Genomic DNA, 25,080 nt, shown 5'->3' with positions numbered 1-25,080 from the left:
CGGGCAGTAAGGAGGGAGGCTGGGAGGGGTGTGGCTGTGTGGGGGGAAGAGACCGCTCCCCCCACCGTGCCCCCCCCCCCGCGCTCCACGACCTCGTTCTGACCCGGCTCAGCCCGCCCCTCCCCCTCTCCTTTCCCTTCCAACGGCTGCCCTTCCCCCTGCTGTCAGCCTCGCCTCCCCTCCCCCATCTTCTAACACCTTCGCTTCCCTTCCCCCCTCTCTCTCTTGCCTATTCCCTCGCCCCCCGACCTCCCCTCCCCGCCCTTCTGACAGCCTTCCCCGGTACCCTTGCCCCTCCCCCTTTTTTCCTCCCCGCTGTCATTTGCTTCATCCGAAGGGGCTCTTGCTCCACCGCCCCTTTGTCCCCCTCTGCAGTGGAGAGCACAAGTTCCCTTTGGAGACTCCAGAGCCAGGACAAAGCAGATCCATGGGTGATTGTGATGAAGTCTGTGTTTTATTGTGTTCTCAGCATTCTCTGGGGTTTTGTCCCTTGGTTTCCTTTGGAAGTTGTTTAAATTCATTTCCCGTGATTATTATTAAAATGGCAGTTCTGACCCATATGTGGTTAATGTGGGTTTGTGTATGTTATCCAGACAATGTATCTGACCTCAGCAGGGAATAGAATACTGTTTATTTACAAGATAAAACTTCACTTGCAAATATCTTGTTATAACGTCCAAATATGTTGTGGTATTTAAGAAGTGGTGCATGTTGTCAGATTTGTTTTGTTCTTGCCAGGAAATGAAAAAGGAGAATGGGTTATTTTTTCCAAATTATTGTTTCAATGTGAAATGAGACCCTGGTAACTCAGAGATATATGTATATTTTGTAAGCACCATTAGTCTGTAGTCACCTCTTACAGACCCAAAGCCATCAGTCAGTAAACATTGATTAAGGGCCTACTATGTACCAGGCCCTGTGCTAAGTGCTTGGGTTACAAAAAAAGATAAAGGATAGTCCCTGCTGTCAAGGAGCTCCTAGTCCGTATGGGGGAGACAATATGTAAGCAGCTATATACAGGATAAATTGGAAATAATCAACAGAAGGAAGGCACTAGAATTAAGAGAGGTTGGTAACGGTTTCCTGATGAAGGTAGGATTTTAGTTGGCCATGTGAAGGAAGCCAGGGAGGTAGAGATGAGGAGGGAGGGCATTCTGGGCATGAGGGATAGCCAGTGAAAATGTCTGCAGTCAGGCAATGGAGTGTCTTGTTGGGGAAACAGCAAGGAGGCACGTCATTGGATCCCCAAAACCGTAGTGGGTGGTGTAAAGTGTAGGGAGACTGGAAAGGTGGGGGGGGGTAGTGCAGGTTATGAAGGCCTCCTTCACCAAACAGAGGTTTTTATATTTTATCCTAGATGTAATAGGGAGACAATGGAGTTTATTGAGCAGGAAGGTGACATCATCAGACCTGTGCTTTAGGAAGATCACATTGACAGTAGTGCGGAGTATTGATCAAAATGGAGAGACTTTGTAGCAAGCAGACCCACCAGCAGGCTATTGGAATAGTCCAGGCTTGTGATGGGAGGACCTGCACCAGATTGGTGGCTGTGTCAGAGAAGAGGAGGGAGCATATGTGAGAGATGTTGGGAAGGTAAAATCTACAGGCCTTCGCAACAGATTGAATATGGGGGGAAGGGCAGTTAGAAGGAGGAGTCGAGAGTGACACCTACATTGTGAACCTGAGTAATTGAGAAGATATGGTGCCCTCAACAGTAATAGGGATGTTTGGGAAATGGGGGGTGGGGATGAAGGGGGAAATGGATTTCGAAGGAAAGGATAATGAGTTGGGTTTTGGACACAGTGAGTTAAAGATCCATCCATTTCAAGCTATTTAGTTCAAAATGTGCAGTAGACGTATGGCAATGTAAGACTGGAACTCAGTAGAGAAGTTAGGGTCTAATAAGTAGATTTTATAATCGTCAGCATAGAGATGATAATTGACTTTATGGGAGCTGATGAGATCATCAAGTGAAATAATAGAGGGGAATAAGAGAAGGCCCAAGAAAATCTTGGGGGACACCCACAGTTAGCAAGTGACACACGGATGAAGATCCAGCAAAGGAGCCTGAGGAGGAAAAATTAATATTTCGTAGTTCCCAGGTTAAAATTGGAAGAATGTACTGTAGGCAATACTTACCTAAACAGAAAATCAATCACTTAAAATTAACTTGAGTATAGCCTTTGAGCATAAGGGCCCACCCCTTATGAGCAGCCATCATTCTGCAGAGAAAGGCCAGAGTGTACTGAATATATGAATTTGAATTTTCACAGTTAACTAATCTCCCTTCCTTAATCTGCAGAATTTGGGGATCCCTGGCTGCCATTTTAAGACTAAGAGGCACAGTTTCTATAACCCTGTAGACCCCCAGAATAGCATTTCTCTGATTATAAACAGCTTTGATATTCTATTACCCTTTAAGGGTAACATTGATTACTTAAAATTAGACTGGGAAAAGAATTAGAACAGGTATAATACTAGCCATTAGTTAGGTTGTGAATTCCTGGGGAGACTTTCCATTTTTTTCTTTCCGGCCTTAGTTTTATATGCTTCAGTTAGGGAGAGGGAGAGAGGCTGGGCCTTTGCTTTCCTTGGTATAGGGAACTCTTGGATGAGGAAGCTTTCCTTTGCAAGTCTGCACCTCTCTTTTCAATTATAGTCTTAGAGAGTTACCTAGATCACTGAGAAGTTAAGTGACTTGTCCAGGATCCCAAAGCCAGTATGTGTCAGAGGTGGAATGTGGACAAAGGTCTTCCGGGCCTTTAGGCCTATTTTATCCATGCTTCACCACACTACCTTACATTTACTGTGTTACTATAATTATTCCACAAGTTTTATTGGGGAGAGATCGAAAAGGAGGCCAGTGAACTTATGTGATTGGAAGTAGACAAAATGAATTAAAAACTACTAGGGACGTAAATAAAGTTAGATTAATTAAGGTGGCTTGGATATTCATAAAAAAGCTTAGCCAAATTACTGAAATTTTGGGCATGAGTCCTGTATTGTCAAGATGTAAGGCATATATGATCTGAAGTTAAAGGTATCCATGAGCATATATATCATAAGATTTAGAGCAGCAACAGAGCTTAGAGATAATCTGGGCCAGGGGTTTTTAACCTTTTTTGAGTCATGGCCACTTTGGGCAGTCTAGTGAAGCCAATAGGCCCCTCAGAATAATGTTTTTAAATACATAAAATAAAATACATGAGATCACAAAGAAAACCAATTAACTCTGAGGTACCACATCACACCTATCAGATTGACCAACATGACAAAACAGGAAAATGATAAATGTTGGAGAAGATGTGGGAAAATTGGAACACTAATGCATTGTTGGTGGAGTTGCAAAATGAGCCAACCATTTTGGAGAACAATTTGGAACTATGCCCAAAGGACTATAAAAATATGTATACCCTTTGACCCAGCAATAGCACTTCTAGGGCTATATCCTAGACAGATCATACAAATGGGAAAAGGACCCACATGTACAAAAATATTCATAGCAGCTCTTTTTGTGGTGGCAAAGAATTGGAAATTGAGAGGATTCCCATCAATTGGGGAATGGCTGAGCAAGTTGTGGTATATGAACGTAATGGAATACTATTGTGCTATAAGAAATGATGAACAGGCTGACTTCAGAAAAACCTGGAAAGACTTATATGGTCTGATGCTGAGTGAAGTGAGCAGAACCAAGAGGACTTTGTACACAATAACAGCCATGCCGTGCAATGACTAACATTGATAAACTGAACCCTTCTTAGCATTACTAGGATCTAAGACATCTACAGAGGCCTCGTGATGGAAAATGCTGTCTGCATCCAAAGAAAGAACTATGGAAGTAGAATCGCTATCACTTATTTTTGCCTTCTGTTGTTTTGTTTCCTCTTTCTGATGGTTCCTCCTGTTGGTTTTAATTTTTACGTACAACTTCACTAATGTGAAAATATGTTTAATAGGAATGTGTATGTATAGCCTGTTATCAGATGGTGTGCCATCTTGGGGAGGGAGGTAGGGAGGAAGGGGGAGAAAAATTTAAAACTCAAAAGCATATGGAAGTTAATAAAATTTAAAAAAACAAAGAAAACCAATTGTACTAAACACAATTTTCAAAATATTTAAAAAACAAGTTCCTGGACTTGTTAGACTTCCCAATCTAGACCAACCCCCTCATTTTACAGATCAGGTAACTGAGGTCTATTGGGGTTAAGTAACTTGTTTGAGGTCATATTCTTAATAAGGAAAGCTAAAATTTGAGCCTAGGCCCTCTGGCACCAAATCCAGTACTCTTTCTACGACATTATATTTTGTTGCCTAGGTAGGATTGCATTATTTTCATTTTTATTTCATGGAAAAATTACTGTGAAAGATTGTGTCATATTAAAGTCTTATCAGAATTATTTTCCTTTTGAGTGTGATATCACAGGATCATGTATTTCTAGGTACTTTGGAGGTCATCTATTCCAATCCCTTCATTTTATGCTGAGCAAACTGAGCTCGAGGGAGGTGGCTTTCTTAAGGTCTCCTACTTAGTCAGTAGCAGAGCTGGGATTTGAACCTAGATCCTCTAATTCTGAATTCCAGGCCTCTTTTATACCATACTTGCCTCTGGACACAGTGAATGTGATCTTGGTGGTAGGATGGTAAAGCCTTCATTAAGATTTTAGGTAATGATTTTTTTTTTTGATGAACTATGATTTCACTGGGATTTCTAGGAAAGGAGCTTCCTGTACCAGTATAGAGCCTATACCTGTTTTGTAATTGCTAGTCTTGAGAGAGTTGCCTGGAGCACTGAAGGTGTGATGCTTGTTCAGCATCACAGTCTGTATGTGGCAGAGAACTTGAACTCAGGTCTTCCTGATTCTAAGGCTGGCTTTCTAACCAACCCCTAGTGAGGCTGCCTCTAATTAGTATTTTCAATAGAAGAATTATAATTAAAGATGCTATCCCAAGGTTATAAAAGATCTTAAATGGCAGAAGGAAAACTTATATTTGCTATATTCATAGAATAACAATAGCTCATATTTCTAAGGGGCTTTAATATTTACAAAGCACTTTTCCTCACCACTTCTCTATGAGAGAGGCAGAAAAAATATAATCCCCATTTTACAGAGGAATATAATGTTAAGTGACTTGTCCGGGGTGGTAACATCCCAGACTAGGGATGAAATCTTTCCCGACTTGCATTGAGAGTACCCTGTCTTCTGCATCGTAATACCTCTTTAGCTCACACAAGGATTGAAATGGACCTTAGACTATCTAAAATAACTGTTTCCTAAGCCAAGAATCTTCTTTATTGGAGTACAGAGCCTCTGTGAAGTAGAGTCCACTTGAACACCTCCAACAATAGGGAACTCACTGTCTTAAAAAGGCCATTATGGCTCCATTTCTAATCAGTGTGTTGTTAATCTTTATATTAAGCTGAAATCTGTCATCCTTTAACTTATGTCCTAGTTCTGCCCTTAGGAATCTTACAGAATAAGTCTATAATTCTTTTTTCCCGTATGATAACCTTTCAGATATTTAAAAACATTGATCATATCTGCTCTTAGCCTTCTCTCTCATATGACAGAATCTGGAGTCCCTTCAACATCTTTATTGTCCTCTTCTGAACATAGTTCAGTGTATCATTTTTACTTAATTTGGTGCCCAGAACTAAACATAATACTTTGTTGTATGGCTATCACAGAATACAGGACAGTGATCTCCCTTGTTGGATACTGTGCACTGGATAAATATTACCTTGAGTTGTTAAAGCAGTCCAAGATTAAGTTTAATTCAGTGCTGTCAGTATGCCATCAGTGTTTCTACAAAGTCATTGATAAAATTGGTGATCAGAACAGGTCTGAGTAGAAACCACTTCCAGGTTAACTCAAATCCATTGTAATAAAATATTTTTCAATCATTCAGACAGTTCTAAATCTGCTTTCTATCTTCATTGTACTATCCTCTAGTTTATATTTCTCCATCCTGTCCACAAGATTGTAAGAAGAAACGTTGTGAGATAAGTTTGTGAAAATTTAGGTATGCCGTATCTACATTTCTTTAGTAGCCTTCTAAAGGAATAGAGATTGGTAAAGGGGCAGCTAGGTGGCGCAGTGGGATAGAGCTCTGGCCTTGGAGTCAGGAGGACCTGAGTTCAAGTGTGGCCCCACACACTTGATACTTACTATCTATGTGATTCTGGGCAAGTCACTTAACCCCGATTGCCTCACCAAAAAAAAAAAAAAGAAAAAGAAAAAGAAAGAATAGAGATTGGACCTCTGATTTAATTGGTTTGGGGAGCTCATGGGTGAGAAAACTCATTCTGCCATTGTAGATCAGAATTTTTTTCCCCAATTTAGAGTATTTGAGATTTGCCTAGAGCCCTGAGTGACTAAGTTGATTTGTCCAGCATCACACAATCATTATGTGTCAGAGGTAGAACTTGAACCCATGTTTTTGTGGCTTTAATATGCATGTCAAAATGCCTCTAGTAGGTTAGTAATTTTGTCTAAAAAGGAAAAAAGGTTAGCTTTCTATAACTTATTTTTAATGAACATATGTTGAACCCTTATGATTTCCCATTTTAATGTTTATAAGCCATCCAGAATAATCTGTTTTAGAATTTTGCCTGGGATCAGGCAAGCTTATTGGCCTAGAATTTGTTGAATTCGTTTTCTTGCCCTTTTTTAAAATTGGAACAATGTTCTCTAGTTTTCTGACATCTCTCCTGTACTTCATGATTCTGTAAAGGCTACAGACATTTTAGAATGTTTGTGATTCACAGAGGCCAAAACTTTTTGCAGCAGAAGACGTCTTTCTTTTCATGAAAATTAGTGGGAAAAGAGGTTTAATTTTGTTTGAATAAGTCTATTCCATTAACGGAAGGATATGCTTATATCTATTTCCTCATCTCTATAAAACCTTTTTGAAAATAACCTACACTTGGGGCAGCTAAGTGGTGCAGTAGATAGAGTGCCAGCTTTGAAGTCAGGAGGACCTGAGTTCAAATCCAGCCTCAGACTCTTGAAACTGACTAGCTGTGTGACCCTGGACAAGTCACTTAACCCCAATTACCTCACCAAAAAGCAAAAAAAAAAAAAAAAGAAAAGAAAATAACCTACACTTGCTTCAAGAATATCCTTGAAGGTTTTCAAGCAGATGCAGACTTTTGCAAATAATATTCTACAGCAGGAGCGCAATGGATAGAGCACTGGCCCTGGAGTCAGGAGGACCTGAGTTCAAATGCCACCTCAGACACATAACACTCACCAGCTGCATGACTCTGGGCAAGTCACTTAACCCCAAATGCCTCACAAAACAAAAAACAAAAAAAGCCCAATATTCTACAACAACACATCTTTTCAGTTACCCAGTTGGCTGAAAATGATACAGAATACAAGACTGTACTGCACATACTGTTGGTTGACAGTATCACATCATTTGATTCTATAGAGCAAAATACTCTCCTTCAACAAAATGTCTTCCATGCACGTGTCAATATCATAAGATTTCTTGAAAGTTGTAACAGTAGAATTGACCAGGCCCCTGGAGCCCTTCCCTGCCTTTGATTAGAGAGAATGGAGGATGGATATTGGAGAGCTCCTCCCAGATCCTCCATCATTTAATGATGGTACCCAGGGAATTCTCATCATTTCCTACCCAGCTTCTTTCTTGGACTTCTCCATCACCAGAAACTCATCATTTGGCAAGATGAAATCGCCTCTGAAAGTCATCTTCTTAGATAATTTCCCACCATTTGCATGACTTCATTATGCCCTTGTGCTGGGTCATCTCCACTCCCCCTTCAGCTTCTTTTTATGTGTTGTATCCGCTGTGAGCTCCTTGAGGGGAGGGGACTGTCTTATGCCATTCTTTGTATCCATAGCACTTATTAACAATGCCTGGCACTTTTTTGTTGGTGAGTCATTTCAGTTGTGTCTGACTTTTTGTCACCCCATTTGGGTTTTTTTTTTTTGAGAAAGATATTGTCCCTTGTTTGACTTAAGATTTCCTGGTTTAACTTTACCTTTGTTTACTTTGTTGTTATCATATATATTGTTCTTCGGCTTTGCTCTCTATCTTTCCGTGTTTCTCCTAATTCTTCAAGTTCATTGTATTTTGTAGCATAGTAAATGTTCCTCTATATTCATGTACCATATTCAGTCATTCCTCATTCCTCATTCATTGGGCATATTATTTTTTTTCTAGATTTTTGTTAGCATAAATAATGTTACCGTGAATGTTTGTGTACCTAGGTGCCTTTTCTTGGACTTTTTTCAGGTCTTTGCACCAAGAGCTATGATGGAAAGGGAGGAGGGGGATAACGTCCTCCTTTTTGTGCCTCGCCACCTATTGGCTCACGGGGTTGAGGGAGAAGGCAGGTCTTAGTATAGGACAAGGGAGTAGGGCCGCAGGATGAGCAGGCGTGGATAGGGAGTGATGTATAATTAACAGCGCCTATGGTCAGACAGTTCTGGGAGTCACCTTTCCTTCTTAAACCCTTGCCCTTCCCCCCCACCCCCACCCCAGTGCTGCTGCTGCCCCTGCTGCTTTCTTCCTCTCTTAACTAAACAAAACTCTTTTTGCCCCAGGAGAAAAAAATCCTTTCTGTTTCTGTGTTCCATAGCTAGTTATTCCAGAACTGGATTCAGAGCCCAATTTTCTGGGTTCTCAGTCCAGTGGATTGTCTAAATATGATATTAAAGTTTATGGTGAAGCTAGATGTCACTTTAAACATTGTGTGTGTATATGTGTGCATATATATACATACACATACATACATGTATGTATACATATATGGAAACAATACCACATGTCTCTTGTGGGCTGGAGGGAATGCCTATGGCTATGTAGTTATGATTCTGGATGTATTATTATTAAAAGCTATTGTCGATCATTATTTTAATTTTTCTTAATTTTTGGTTGATTTTCAGTATTTGATGTTTCCTAACATTTGTAGTTTAAGTTTCTTTCCTCTCAAATAGTTTTTAGGCTGTAAACAAGTACTTAAATGCATTAGGAGAACTTCTATTGAAAGTATTCTTTTAAATTGTGAATAATCAGTCCCTAGCTTATCAGTGTTGGAAATTTAGATTACATGGATTATATTTATAGATTTCATTTTAAATTAAAGAATACCGTCCATTTCTGAACTTGGGAATGAAAACTAGAGGTGTGGTTTGGTTATCAGACCTGTGCCATTACCTTTTTGCCCTAACCTTAAATAAATAATCCTGTAGCTTCAAAGAGTTTGAAGTGGGGCCTTCTCTCTTAGTGTATTTTCCTCTCTTTTGCTTGCCTTCCCTCCATGGCAAAATTCCCTGAACTTCTAAGTTGCCTGTCACTTAGCTTATTACCCTCAAAAGCTACATGCAGTTATTTGTGAGCTCTCAAATTTCATAAAGCACATGGAAAAGATGCTCTAAGGGAAGGTTAATAAATACCTCACTTATTAAGCCTCTTATTGTCTACTACTACCAAACTGGAAATATTTTCTACCCTAGAGGTTGTAACAACTTGGTAATAAAGTGCATTCATATAAATTTCCTATTTTAGTACAAAGTATTTTTGGATGAAAATTATATAAACATAAAGCATTTTCTTGGGTAGTTTATTAAATAGTATCTGTTAAGAGCCTCTCATCCTATGTCTTGGCATAAAACCCACAAAATGAAGGGAGAATAATAGCCCTCTTAGCCACCTCCTTTTCTTCTTCCCTTCAAAATAAAGGCTATTTCAGCTTAACAAATATATGTATTCCGATAGAACAAAAATGTATTAGAAACGATGTAACCCAAAATGTGTATTATTTGCAGACTGTTAAACACAAAACAAAATATGGCTATTTTACCTTTAACAAGACAGTAGCGACCTGTTTGTTTCTGGGAACCCCTCTCTCAGCTTATTTTTTGTGTACTTAAAGTTTTGTTGTGGTTACTGTCATCTTGATTTGTAAGGTTATCATTATACTTATTCTTTTGGTTCTTCTTTCTCTACATTATTTTATATAGTTCTTGCCATATGACTTTGAATTCTTCATATTTTTTTTGTGAGATAATAGTTTACATTGCATTCATATATTTTCCGCCATAACTTGTGCAACCATTTTCCAAGTATTAAAACACGTAATTTATTCAGTTTTGCATTTGGGATCGTAGTTAATGTGAAAACCTTTTTCAGTCAGAGAAGGGAAAACTTCATTGTTTTAGACGATTGTATTTTTAGACGATATTTAGATGATTGTATTTTTAGACGATATTTAGACGATAATATTGCAATAAAAACGGTGTCATACTGACTGTCCTTATATGCATACATATGTAACTGTACTAATAGAACAGATTTTTTGCCTCTTAGTCCTTTGTGAAATGATATTTTTAAATTGCTACTTTGTGAAGTCAGGTGAAATCAGTTTACTAGAAATGTGAGATCTATGATCTTTAAACTTTTTAAAAATTTTATTATGAACATACACGCCAAATGAAATGAGCTTTTCTTTTTCATATATGTTGTAGAATAGGAGTAGAATGCATGTGAAACTGAGAATCTTGCTGAGAATCTACATAAATCTTGCTTTTCTTAATTATGATAAATAGAATAAGTTCAACAAATAATTTTCAAAGCTACCCTGCTTGTTTGTGATGCCTTCTGTTGTTATTTTTTGGAGAAGGGAGAACCCTGTCCATAAGCAGCCCGCCCTTATTCCTTTGCACCTTCTCTCCTTTAACTTAGAAAAGTACAAAGTGCCCTCTTCTGGTTAGAAGTCATGTTTGCAGAAAAGCATGAGAAATGTAAGCTGGGACTACTGGCCAAGAGTTTAATAGCCCTTTTTCAGTGTATGTCTGAATACAATGTTTTAGTCAATCTTCCCTTTAATATTAATAATCACTTTTTCTTCTATTACTGGGAGAAACATATGACATGGTTAGAAATGAATACTTGGTACATGGAACTGTCTTGTGACAATTCTTTGCCATGTAGGACTTGTTATTTTGTAGAACTAGTATGACTTTTAAATGTTATGGATCACCCCAAAAATTAAAAAGGAAAGTCTTATGGATCCCTCAGTGTGGAGCTAAGTAATCATACCAGTTGATCAAGTACCACTCTCCATATTAATTAGTTTACATTTGATGAGAGTAAATTAATAGGTTAATAGAGCTGGAAGAAAACTTAGAAGTCATCTAGGCTTAATAAACATTTTTTTTCTACTTAGACTAAAACACAAGAGTGTGGTTAAGTGATTTTGCTAAGATCACATAGTAATGTCAAAGCTGAACTAAGTCTCCCAGATCAGTTCGTTGCTCTTTCTCCTGTATCATATATTGGACTGATAGTGTCTCTGTCTTGGCAGAGATCTTTTCCTATAACAGTTACTTTTTGGTATTCTCCTTAAGAGAAGACAGTTATTTTGATTTTTGGTGTGTTCTGTAGAAAGGAACTCATAACTTGGTCCCTCTTACTTTTCCAGTCTTCTCACCCTACTCGTTCTCCACATAATTTACAGTCCACTGACGCCAGTCCCTTTACTTTTGTTCCTTGTGCAAGACATTCCTCTCTGTTCTGGGGATTTTCACTGACCCCCATACTGTGCCCCATCCCTCGAATTCTCATCTCCTGACCTCCCTGGCTTCCTTCAACTCCCAGCTAAAATCCCCCATTATTTCCCATTACCCCTTAATGCTAGCGCCTTCCCTCAGTTGATAATCTCCAATTTATCCCATATGTATGTTGTTTGTACGTAATTGTTTGTATGGTATCTCCCCCATTAGACTGTTGCATTGGTTCAACTATAATAGTGGAAAAAATTAGTTATCAGGCAAGAAAAGTTACTAACTTGTTCATATCCTTTGACTCAAGAGATCCCCTCATTAAAAAAAAAATGCCCATTGTGGAATGAGTGGACAAACATGGCATATAAGTATAGCAAAATATTAGTGAGCTGGTATGATGACTGAGAATTCGTGGAAACATGAGAAGATTTGTATGAAGTGATCCAGAGTGAAAGAGTCAAAATATATGTAATACCTACCATGGTATAAATAAAAGTTAATGAGGCCACAAGACTAAAGTCAGATACCAAGGGCAATACTGGTAGCAGATTATCAAAGTCCAAGCGCATCTTCCTTTCTCTTGACAATTGAGGCACCACAAAAATGGAAAGTGACGTGTACTGTCAGTTGCAATCATGCCATTAACTGCAGAATGTACTTTCTAGTGTCCATTGGGAAATGCTTGTATCCAAATAGTATCATTGCATTTTTAAAAAGAGAGCCCAGCATAAACAACATCTAGAAAACTTTTTTTTAAAATTGGTTTTGTGTTGTAGGGATTTTATATTGGAAGACATGGATCTTGCAGCCAATGAGCTCAGCATCTATGATAAACTTTCAGAGACCATCGATTTAGTGAGGCAGACGGGACATCAGTGTGGAATGTCAGAGAAGGCAATTGAAAAGTTTATCAAACAGCTGCTAGAGAAAAATGAACCTCAGAGGGGACCACCCCGACATCCTCTGCTCATGGTTGCTTACAAGGTAAACTTGTATTCTAACTTGGAAATATTGTGGAAAGAGCATACATTTTTCTCTTTAAATATTCTGCCATGATATTGTTGACTTGGGGCGACCTAATATATAGGTTATTTAACCTTTTTGTATTTACTTTTCCTTGGGCAAGTTGGAGCTTCCTCTTGTTGGTAAGTCTGAATACTTTGTTTAGAGGCATAGTTGAAAGCTTTGTATTTTGATTAGCTGGGGGTTCTTGTGAATAGTGATATAAATTTATCCAGAATCAAATCTTAAAGTGGGATATTCAGTAATTAAAATAATGCCTATCTAAAAGGGTTATCGGGGCTGATTTAAATGAGGTGCCTCTATCTTTCTTTTCTATTAACAACTGGTAAACTACAAGTGGAAGACGACCTTTAATATCAGTCACAATCAAATTATCAGGCACCTTTTCTTACTTGGGACTTCAGGGGGGATTATTTTGTGGGAAGGATCATTGGGATGTTGGTTGTGAAGTGCTTGTGTTAAAACAAAATATATGGGGGCAGCTAGGTGGCGCAGTGGATAGAGCTGCCCTGAAGTCAGGAGGACTTCAGTTCAAATCCAGCCTCAGACCAAACACTTGACACTTACTAGCTGTGTGACCCTGGGCAAGTCACTTAACCCCAATTGCCTAAAATACATATATATATGCGCTAAGAATTAAATAATTACTGCCTTTCCCCAAATTAATGAGTTATTGTAAGTAAGGTGAATTTTAGTGTGTGTAAAGTGGATTTTTTGTTATTCTTTTAGAATTTTCTTCCCAGGATTCATTAGCCATAGCATTCTCTACTTCCCAGGTGTTAGATATGAGTTTTCACAATGATGTTCCAAAACAATTTCTACTGTGCAGTCGTGGTAGATATAGGGGTAAAGTAAGGTAAAATTGTGAGGCTATTGCTGGCAATATGCCTTCTTTGTCTGTTGCCGTATAAAGCAAGTGGGCACTAGTCAGTGACCAGGGACCCCCATAGGGGTGAATGTGCAGGCCAAATGCTGTACGTACCTTGATCGGCCCCCATTAAGGCTTGGGGTGGAATTCTGTGTATTTGTCTCAACTGGCCACTATGAGGCTTAAGGGGATTTAGGGGAGAGCACAAATTGTGCTGGTCTCAGTTGACCCCATTGAGAGAGAGGGGAAGTTGCCTCCTCTTCACACCGGCCCCTGCGGGAAAGGTTGTTAGGGAATGCTGTAGGAGTTGGTGCTCCCATTGTCAGCAGACTCCTTTTGAGAAGACTAGACGAGAATAAAGTAAGCTTATTTAACCCCTTATTATGACTCCATTCCTGTCTTCCCATCTGACCGGATCAAAAGCAAACCTGCTAGTGAGAGAGGTGCTAGAAGCCCTCCTGTGTCTGCTTCCTAAGAAACAGTGTAGTTGATGTGTCTTGTCCAGCAGTTATCTATGATAGTAGATTATACTCTGAATGTAAACCTGCCTGAACTCATCATTAGAATAGCCATTTCTTTGCATTTTAAGATGTTTGCTTAAGATGCTACATTAACAATTATGTATTGGTCTATTTTTTCTTTTAGGTCCTGATCACACTGGGGTTAACCCTGCTCACTGCCTACTTTGTGATTCAGCCCTGTAGCCCTTTACCACCTGAACCAGTGCTCTCTGGGGCTCACACCTGGCGCTCTCTGATCCATCATATCAGGCTGATGTCCCTGCCCATCGCCAAGAAATATATGGTTGAAAATAAGGAATATGTTCCTCTGTCTGATTATACTGAGCACCCAAGTGACGAAGGATATGGAGGTAGATTGCTACATTTACTTATTAGCTACATCTCTTGCTAGACACCAGATGAATAGAAAAGGGAAAAAAATGGGATTTTACTATCAATTCCAATATCTGCCCATAGAAAGGAAAGATTTAACTGTACCATATTTTTATACATATATTTACCACAATCTCTATTACAGTGTTAGACACATCATCAATAATGTGTGAATTAGTAGTTATGGGATCTCTTTCCACCTACAGAGATAGAAAACCATCTATAATTTAGTAGATAATAATAACAGCAACTAGCATTTATAGCACTTTAAATTTTGTGAAGTGCTTTACATATATTTTCTCACTTGATCCTCACAGTTACCCTGAGAGATAGGTGCTATTATCCCCATTTTACAGATGAGGAAACTGAGGCAGCTAGTCATTATCTTAAGCAGGATTTGAAGTGAGCTCTTTATGACTTCAGGTCTAATGCTCTGTCCACTGTACTACTCAGCTGCCCAAGATAAATCTTAAAGAGTTTACTGCAATTCAGAGAAATTAAGTAATTTGCCATATGTTTACTTAGTAAGTGTCAGGTTGGGATTTGAAAGCAGGTATTTCTGACTGAAGTCCAGGACTCTGTCTACTACCCTACACATATATGTCCTGAACACATAATTAAATAATCACAGTCAGTAAATGATTGTTGATTGATTTACTGAAGGCATCAGAACTTTGATTCAGTCTGCTTTGTCCTGCGACAGTTCTTGTCCATGTAGGATTTATTTACTTTGTAGATTTTATTTTGTGTATATTTACTTTTGTCTGACTTCTCTTGGACTTGTAAATCTTAGGGATCTCTCAGTATGGAGCTAATAATTGTAAAGATTTTGCCAACAAGTTGAGTTTAAGAACGTGTTCCTGGTGACAGTGTAATCAGTGAGAGAATTAATCAACTTACTGCAAACATTTGTTAAGCACCTGCTATGTGCTAGGTTCTATACTAGGTGATGAGGATATCAAGGTATAAAGGATGAAACCATCTCTTCTCTCTTCAAATAATTTAGAAGTATAGATTGTGAAATTTAAACTTTTTTGTCTTTCAATCATTTCTCAGTTGTGTCTGACTCTTTGTGACCGCATTTGGGGTTTTCTTGGCAAAGATACTGGAGCGGTTTGCCATTTCCTTCTCCAGCTCATTTTACAAAAGAGGAAACTGAGGCAAACAGGATAAAGTGACTTGCCCGGGGTCTCACAGCTAGTAAATGCCAGAGGTCATATTTGAACTTGGGTCTTCCTGACTGCAGGCATGGTGCTCTATCTGTTGCACCACCTAGCTGTCCTTTAACCTTCTGTAGAGAATGTGAATTGTGGAATTTTTCTTGAAAACCTTAAAGCACTGTATGAAAGCACTATATCAATTATAATAATAACTCATATTTCTGTAGATTTTTAAGGTTTCAGAGTGCTTTCTTCACAACAACCTTGTGGTATAGGCAGTATATGAGTATTTTCATCTTAATTTTATAGGAGAGACAACTCAGGCAAAGGATCGCATGATATAGTAGATAGAATACCGAACTTGGAAGTCAGGAAAACCTGGGTTCAAAGCCTACTCCAGACACTAGCTTAGTGTGATCCTGTCAGGGACCTCAGTTTCCTCATTTGTAAAATGAGGGCTTTAGACTTGATGACGCCTAAGGTCCCTTCCAACTCTTAATAAAGACAAATCCTACAGATCTTGCTCAGAATTATACAGTTGGGAGACGTTGAGCCAAGATGATGTAAATCTGTGTCTCTCTTGTCACGAAATCCAGTGTGCTTTTACAAAAATTATTCATATTATAATAACTTACATTTCTGTAGCTCTTCTCCTTACTGTGTGATTTTGGTTAAATCACAGCTTCTCTGAGCTAGAGTTTTTCCAGTGCCTATCACAGGGTCTGGCACATTATATGCATTTAATAAATGCTTACTGATTGACTGGTTTGTAAAATGGGAATGATAATAGCTACCTTAGCTACTTTATTCAATCAGTAAACATTTATTAAGTTCCTGCTAAGTGTCAGGAATTCTTCTAGGTGCTAGGAATAGGACATAATGATTCTTTTGAGGAAGAAACAATGTGTATGCCCATAATAAATAGAAATGTGTACAAAATAAACACGAGGTAACAAGGTTACTTTGTTTTGGGTAGAAATACTAGCAGTCAGAAGGATCAGGAAAGGTCTCAGAGCAGGTATCAAGCTACCCCAATGTTGAAGGAAATTAAGTGTTCTAAAAGGCAAAAGAGAGGAAAGAATGAATTCCAGACATGGGATATGTGGGCAGGGGGCTGGGTGGGAGTCGGGGGGGGAACATGCCCTCACGAAAAGCACAGATAATAGAGTATTGTCTGTGAGGAACATCAGGTAAGCTGGAACATAGAGATGGGGAAAGGAGCATTATGTGTCAAGACTGGAAAGAAGATGGGCTAGAGCCAGACCACGAAGGACTTTAAATGGCAAGCAGAGGAGCTTGTAGTTTATCGTGGAGTCTGTAGGGAACCTTTGAAGCCTTCTGAGTGGGCCTGTATTTTAAGAATTTCACTTCATCAGCTGTGAGAATGATGAGAGGCTTGAGGCAGGGAGAGGAGGCTGTGGCAGTAGGCTAGGCAAGAGCTTGCTGCTCAGGGCCTGAACTAGGATGATGACCATCTAAGTGAAGGGAACAGATGTGAGAAGGATTGTGGCAGTAGAGTCATTGACTTGGCAGCTGATTGGGATTGAAAGCATTTGTGGTGCCCTCGACCGAGATAGGGAAGTTAAGAAGAGAGAGTGGGCTTTGGAGGAAAGATAACTGTTCTCTTATGAACATGTTGAATCTGAATGCCTGTGGGACAACAAGTTGGTGATGTGGAACTAGAGCTCAGGAGCCAGCATCCCTGAATATGACGAGGTCCTGCTTAGTGCAGTTAATCCCCTGAAGTGGTCTCGTGTATTCTGCTTCACACCATTCCAAGTTATGTTTGTGTGAAATATGGTAATTAGTTCTAGCCCAATGGAAATACGCAGGGTGAATGTCAGTCAGGGAGTTTTCTGCATAACTACGCCTCATGTCTGCATAAAGAAGATTATTAAACTCATGGAAACTGATAAAGGTCACTGAGACAGGATGTAGACAAAGGAGAAAAAAAACAGAAATCAGGACAGATTTCAAGTGCGCTCATATTCAGGGGATAGGACATTACAGTATCTCAGAGGGTTATTGTGAGTGGGTTACTGTATAAACTGTGAAATGCAGTATGAATGTGAATTATTGTCGTTATTGTTAGTATCATACATATAATCCATTCCTTCCTGAAAGTGTAATTCAAAAGGAAACATCTTTTCCTAAACGTAGAACATCATGCTAAGGTTTCTGAATATAGTTATAGGTTATTGTGATAATTTTTATTATGTTAATTCAGCTTAGTGCAGGCATTCCCCCTTTATTCACTGCTTGAACTTCTGATGTGTTTGTGGGTAATTCACTAACTCAGAGACAGCTCACTTCATTTTTGAGGAATCTCATTTTAGAAAATTCTTCCTTACATTTAGCTGAAATCTATCTCCTTGTAACTTCCATTCCTTGGTCCCAGTTCTGCTGTGAAACCTCATAGAATAAGCCCAATCCCTCTTCCACATAATAGCCCTTCAGATATTAAAAACAATAACAGCAACAACTCTGTCATTCGTCTCTCACCTCCCTCCCTCCGAGGTTTCATCTTCCCAGCTAAACGTCCCCGATTCCTTTAGTTGCTTTTCATGACATGATTTATAGATCCAGTCACCATCCTGCTCACTTGGAGTTACTCTAGTTTGTTAATGTCTTTCTTAAAATCTGATGCTCAAAGCTATACAATACTGTAGATATGGTATGACCAATCTAAAAGTACAGTAAAATTGTTATCTACCTACCTTATGTGGTTATTATAGGGAAAGTATTTTATAAACTTTAAAACTTAATGTAAAAATGAACTTCTGTTACTGTTGTTATTCTATGCATTATATTCCTGTTGCTGTTGCCCAAGATCATGTTAGCATTTTGGGATGCCAAGGCAATCTGTTAACTCATTTTGAGTTTTCAGTACACTTAAATCTCAGACTTTTTCACGTGAATCAGTATCATTATATCTGCCCTATCCTGTATGGAACAATTAAATTTTTTTTTTCTGTCAAGGCAGTTGGGGATAATTGACTTGCCCAGGGTCACACAGCTAGTGTCAAGTGTCTGGTCTGAGACCAGATTAGAACTCAGGTCCTCCTGACTCCAGGGCCAGTGCTCTATCTACTGCGCCACCTAGCTGCCCCTCAGTTAATTTTTTTTAACCTTCATGTTTATGCCTATTTAATTTGAAACATTTCAGCCTGTCAGGTTCATTTTGGATCCTGATTCTGTCATGTGTGTGATTAGCCAGGCCTCCAAGGTTTATGTCATCCTCAGAGATGATAAATATCAGTGTCTTTATTTCATTTTTTAAAAAGTTCTTAATAACACAGCCAGAACAGCTAGGTGGTGAAGTGCATAGAGTGCTGGTCTTGGAGTCAGGAAGACTTCCTGACTTTTCCTGAGTTCAAATCCAGTTTCAGACACTTAATAGTTACGTGACCCTGTGTAAGTCACTTAACCCTGTTTTGCCTCAGTTTCCTCATTTGTAAAATGAGCTAGAGAAGGAAATGGTAAACCATTGCATTATCTTTGCCAAGAAAACTTCAAATGGGGGCACAGAGAGTCAAACATAACTGAAACGACACAACAACAGAATTGCACAGTGTCTTCTGTATAGTTCTCTCTCTTTCAAATAAAACTCTGAAAAGTGATTTCTGCTCCTTGGTACCCATGATCAACTTAGAAATGTTTTAGATCCTGAGAAAGAATAGAACAAATGGGGGGGGGCAGGATAGGATTAAGGGAAATAGAGTTAGTTTTTCACAACACGTCTGCTATGGAAGTGTTTTGCATAACTGCATGTGTATGGCTTGTATTGACTTGCTTGCCTTTTCAATGAGGGTGGGTAGGGTGGGAGGAAGGGAGAAAATTTGGAACCCAAAGTTTTAAAAACATATGTTTAAAAAAATGTTTTCACATGCAACTGGGAAATAAGAAATACAGGAAATGGGGTACAGAAGTCTGTCCTGCCCTACAGGAAAATAGATGGGGAAGGGGATAAGAGAAGGGGAGAGAGATAGAAGAGAGGACAGACTAGGGGAAGGGATATTCAGAACGCATGCCATCTTGGGGTGGGAGAGGGGCAAGTTGGGGTGAAAATATGGAATTCAAAATCTTGTGGAAGTAAATGTTGAAAACTAAAAATAAATACATTTATATATAAAAGAAAAAAAAATTTTTTTAGATCCTGGCTAGTGGTATTCACTTTCTTTTAGCCAGTCTTCCTCAAAGTAAACACTGGCACATTTAGGGAACATGTAATTATTCGTTGTCTGGCTTTCAATATGAAATTCTCTGAACCGAAATTTTAACATTCAGGGAACATTAGAATATTGTTAACAAGCCAGATCATCCAGCCTTCTATTAATGAATACTCTGACCTTACACAAATGGAAGTAAAATGAATCCATTGTGTTTAGTTAAGAAGAGAGAAGTAGGATGGTGTGGTTTAAGAATTTTATTTTGGTTGCTTAAATTAAAGTGCTGTTTTAACTTGTAAATATATGTGGCTTTCTAAATACAGTGCATTAATTACTATGTGTAATAATTCTGGGAAGGAATAGAAAGACACAAGTTAGTATTTTGAATAGTTCTTGCAAAGAAATTGGTGAAGGCATATTCATGTCAGGATTAAGTAGGAACTATCATGAGGGAGAAGTAAGTATCAGAAGATGCTGACAATGTCAGGACTATTGGAGGGAAAGGGTAGTTAAAATTGAGTGATCTTTAACAATATGTTTTATTTTAAATGATATAATAAGAAAATAATTAAATAGTCTTTCAAGAAAATGTATTAACATGATGGCTGTAGGAAATACAGGTATCTGAATGTGGTTTGTACAGCCGTACAAAGGAGGAGGTGTAAGTCCTAGTCACTGTCATCATTTAAATACTAGGCTGTCTCTCTCTCCTCTGTACCGTACCATGTGCTCATTGGACCCTAAGTAGTGGTTGCTGATGATTATCAGAGAGGGTGAAATGCCTGGTGCATCTCTGCATTGGTTTCCTGCATCTGATAACCAACAGATGCTTATTGAGTGCCAGCAACATGCTAGGTAGGCATTGAGGATGGAAACAAAGAATGAAATATCACATGATAATGATTGCATTCACTGCCAGCTGTTGCTGTTTGCCCTTTGTTTTCGAAGAGGACCATGACATCAGGGAGGTGATGCCACGACTTGCAAGTGGATTGGATTTAAGTGAGGGAAGGCTGTGCAAAGTCACCAGCCTCACTTTCTCCTCTGGAGCCAGCTGGGTCCAGTAGCCAGATACAGATCAGGATGCCTGGAGATGGCTCCATCACTGGCAGCTTCTTTTAAATTTCAGTTTTTTTTGATCAGACCCCTTTTCCTTAATTCTCTTCAGTAACCCTCTCCTATCATGACTAATTGTTGACAACATACGCAGCCTACAGTTTAAAGTGAAATAAGCTGCTTTCTTAAAATACAAGAACACAGCTCTGGAGTCTTGAGGACCCAAGTTCAAATCCAGCCTCAGACACAAAACACTAAATAGCTGCGTGACTCTGGGCAAGTCACTTAACCCCATTGCCTAGCCAAAAAAAATAAATAAATAAATTTTATATACATATATATACATACATACATATATATATATATATATATATATATAAAAACATAAACAGCAGACAATTTTCAGGGACACAGTACAGTTAGTGAGTCTTGCTTTGTTCCCCTAAAGAGAGATACATAGTTTCTCTTCTTTTCTTAACCCTGGCAGGGAGGGGGGAGGTGGTGAACTGTCTATGTAAAGATACCGAGATGAGTGTTATTTATATACAGTATTATTTATGAAGAACATAAACATAACATTTCTAAAACCAGTCTCTTTCCTATGCTAGATGCATAGGAAATACATAAGCTGATGCACTGTTTCTTAGTCTATTTTCCACTAAATCCATATTCTAATTAACTTAGCCTTTGCTCTGTTAATTCACAGTTTTCCCAATGCTTCTGTGTTTTTTTTTCCCCCAGGAACTTCTTGTTCACACTTTGCCCTGTTGTTTGCATTCTTCTCGCTTTTCACATCTGTCATAGAGTAAGATTTTAGTGTTGGAAATGACCTCCCCCCCCAATTCTGAGTCTTTGAGATCATTCAACCCAACTCTTAATTTGTAAAAGAAGAAACTAGCGCTTAGCAAGATAAGTGAGTCTCCTGCCTGATCATTGCTCTTATTATTCATTTCCCTTTTCCTTCTCCTAGCTATCCTAGCACCATCTTGGACCAGCCTCCTGTCATTTTATGTGTTCTTTCAATAGTGTTTGGATTTGTTAACTGAGTTCAGGATCCACATTTAAAATACACATACATGGGTTCCATTGTTCTCATCACTTCTCACCCATTGAGAATTAGGCAAAATTTTCAATCTTGGAAGTAGTAGGACTCCAAGTGCAGAGTGCACAAAGAAAATAAGTTTGATTGAGTCAAGAAATAGAAATCAGAAATATTGTAGAAGGTATGGCATCTAGGTGTAGGATAGAGTAAGAAAACAGGCAAGGTTTATGTTGTGAAAAGCAGGTAGACTGAGCAGTTGATTTTGTAGAAGAGAGATTTAGCTGGAGCTCAGGTCTCTGTGTTGGTAAGAAATCTGGTTTGCAATAGTTCATTCCCGAAGGTTTCCTGAATCCATTTATGAAGCTTGGAGAAAAGATCCTTAACTCTTCTTTCTACATGCAAAAAATATACCAGCAACATGCAAACATAGGTAAAGAGACAGTAATGTGCACCATGGAAACCCAATAACCAACCCAGGCATTATACTAGCAGGGCTTCATATACATAAGCCTTTATCTACCAGAAGGTTTTGTTGATTGTGGAAAGGGTGTTTTTGTTTAAAGTATTGAAAGAGTCCCCAAGAAACAAATAAAATATTTTGGGTTACTGAAGAATAATGATATCTCAGGAAACCTCTGAAAGTAAGTGAGATTGTTGCTCATTTTATTTGGTTCAGATAGCGTGCTTCTTGAAGCAAAGCAGTTTGTAAAATCTTGATCTTTCAAAGTCTCTTCCACTCCTAGGATTTATAAAACAGACATAGGCCCATATCTTTGAAGGGAGGCCATCTGAAATATAAGCTGTCTACATTGCACAGAAACCAGAAAGGGACTGTATAAAGTGGCTTAATAGAGTTCAACTTCATTTCAGACATTTTTATATTTGCCATGTACTAGTGAAGGTAACAAATGGTGTGTCAGGTGTTGCATAGTTGCTTTTGGGCACAGTTCAAATAATAGCTTGACTTCAGAGTTCTCTTTATGAAGGTGTTTTTTCTAACGTTCTATTCACCTCCTTAACTTCTTTCTTGTTTATTTTGTGGTTAGACTTATCTAGTGCTGAGAGGGGGAGGTTCAGGTCCCCCACTAGTATAGTTTTGCTGTCTGTTTCTTCCTGTAACTCCCTGAGCTTCTCCTGTAAGAATTTGGATGCTATACCATTTGGTGCATATGTATTTAGTAATGATATTACTTCATTGTCTATGATGCCTCTTAGCAGGATGTAGTTTCCTTCCTTATCTCTTTTGATTAGATCTATTTTTGCTTTTGCTTTGTCTGAGATCAGGATTGCTACCCCTGTTTTTTTTCACTTCAGCTGATGCATAATATATTCTGCTCCAGCCTTTTACCTTTACCCTGTATGTGTCTCTCTTTTTCAAATGTGTTTCCTGTAAACAACATATTGTAGGATTATGGTTTTTAATCCATTCTGCAATCTGTTTCTGTTTTATGGGAGAGTTCATCCCATTCACATTCACAGTTATGATTACTATCTGTGTCTTTTTCTCCATCCTTTTTCCCCCTATTTATGCTTTTCTTTCTCCTTTTTCCTTTCTCCCCTTCACTAGTGTTTTGCTTTTGACCACCGCCTCCTTCAGTCCCTTCCCCCTTTTATTATCCCTTTCCCTATCCCTTCCCTTTCTTCCCCTTTAGTCTTACTGCTGCTTCCCTCCCTTCTTTCCCCCCTTTTTCTTTCCCCCTCCCTTTTCTTTCCCCTTTTCCCTCCTACTGCCTATAGGGCAAGTTAGATTTCTATACCTAACTGATTATATTATGCCCTTCTTGAGCCAAATCTGATGAGAGTAAGGTTCAAACAATGCTCCCCCTCCCTTCTTTCTCTCTGCTGTAATAGGATTTTGTGTCTTTTCCTGTAATGTAATTTACCCTTGTCTGCCTCCTCCTTTCTCAGTACATTTTCTAAGATCAGATTGATCCACTTATTTGGATCCATTTAACCCACTTGATTAGATTTTTTTTTTATCATTACATCCACCCTCTTTATGTATACTCCTTTAACAAGGTGTAATAACAATACAGTTCTCAAGGGTTGCAAGTCTCATATTCCCTTGTAGGGGTTTAAACAGCCCCCCCCCCTTATTAACAACATATTGTATCCTTCTGTCCCATTTACCTTTTTAAGTCCTTCTTGAGTCCTGTACTTGAAGATCAAATTTTTTGTTGAGCTCTGGTCTTTTTTATCAGGAAAGTTTGGAAGTCTCCTATTTCGTTGAATATCCACCTCCTCCCTTGAAAAATGATGCTCGTTTTTGCTGGGTAATTGAACCTTGGCTGCATTCCAATACGGAATATCATGTTCCATGCCCTGCGGTCTTTTAATGTAGAAGCTGCAAGGTCCTGTGTAATCCTGACTGTGGTTCCATGATATTTAAATTCTTTCTTTCTGGCTGCTTGCAGCACTATAAAGGTGTTTTTTACCGGCTGTGGATTCTTTTAGGTATGTTGGGGTTGGGGGGATTAGGGATCCACACTATTTTCTGTCTTCTTCGCTATGAATTTAGCTTTCTGCCTACGGCCTCCTAAAAAGTAGGCCGTGAAGGAGTAAATGACATTCTCTTCTTACTACCCCAGCCTCCTGTGTCCCCAGAGTATTTTATCCTAAAACAAAAGCTTTTGCTTTCTGGCTGAATGTCATTAGGTTATTCTGCATGTGGCTTGTCCTGTTAACCAGAAATCCTGGAGGATTACTCGTTGCACATTATCAGCCAACCCCAGTGAGTCCTTTCGTAAACAACTCTCCAGCTGCCTGAGAACCAGTAACAGGCTCAGGACCCTCCTTTGTCTCTGACTTCTCTCCAAATGGGCAGTTTGTAGAGAAGAGTGGTTTCATTTTTGAAGTTTTACTTTGGCCTGTGTTTGGTCCAGGGAATTGTTTTTTAAATTCCTTACTGACAGTAAAAATGAATTTCATATCCTGATAAGAATTAGGAATACAGGACCATAGCCTTGTTTTGCAGTTAATAGTTGGAACGGCTTTATAAGTGTTAGAAACAAGAGCTGTGTTTCACAGCTAGTGAAACACTAAGAACGACTTGTCACTAGTGGAAAAGTGCTTTCTGAAGAATACAAATTTAAAAGTTCAGTTCAATAGCTAGAAGTGAGTCCCTACCCATTCTTGGTGTAGAATTGACTCTGAACTGGTTGGTGAAAAAGGCCCCTTTAATTAACTAAAGCATATGTGGGTAGAATGTGAAAAAACAAATATTCCTGGGTAGTTTAAGAAATTTCTCCCAAAACAATTTGGAACTATGCTCAAAGGGCTGTAAACCGTGTACACCCTTTGACCTAGCAGTACCACTTCCAGGTCTGTGGGGGAAA

At 38.8% G+C, this 25,080-nt stretch overlaps 1 protein-coding gene across 1 annotated transcript in view; it reads left to right on the top strand.

Moving 5' to 3' along the window:
* The first annotated feature begins 367 nt into the window (after positions 1–367).
* Positions 368–25,080, top strand: part of CUNH6orf89 (chromosome unknown C6orf89 homolog) — a 42,220-nt gene continuing 17,507 nt past the window's right edge. Inside the window, 3 exon segments of the mRNA XM_020999392.2 lie at positions 368–445; positions 12,311–12,518; positions 14,071–14,296. Coding sequence (XP_020855051.1) covers positions 441–445; positions 12,311–12,518; positions 14,071–14,296 — 439 coding nt within the window. The 5' untranslated portion in view covers positions 368–440.

This window comes from Phascolarctos cinereus, unplaced genomic scaffold, assembly GCF_003287225.1.
Source record: "Phascolarctos cinereus isolate Bilbo 61053 unplaced genomic scaffold, phaCin_HiC Scaffold_5;HRSCAF=322, whole genome shotgun sequence".
Classification (NCBI taxonomy): Eukaryota; Metazoa; Chordata; class Mammalia; order Diprotodontia; family Phascolarctidae; genus Phascolarctos; species Phascolarctos cinereus.
This window is presented reverse-complemented; position numbering and strand designations above follow the sequence as displayed.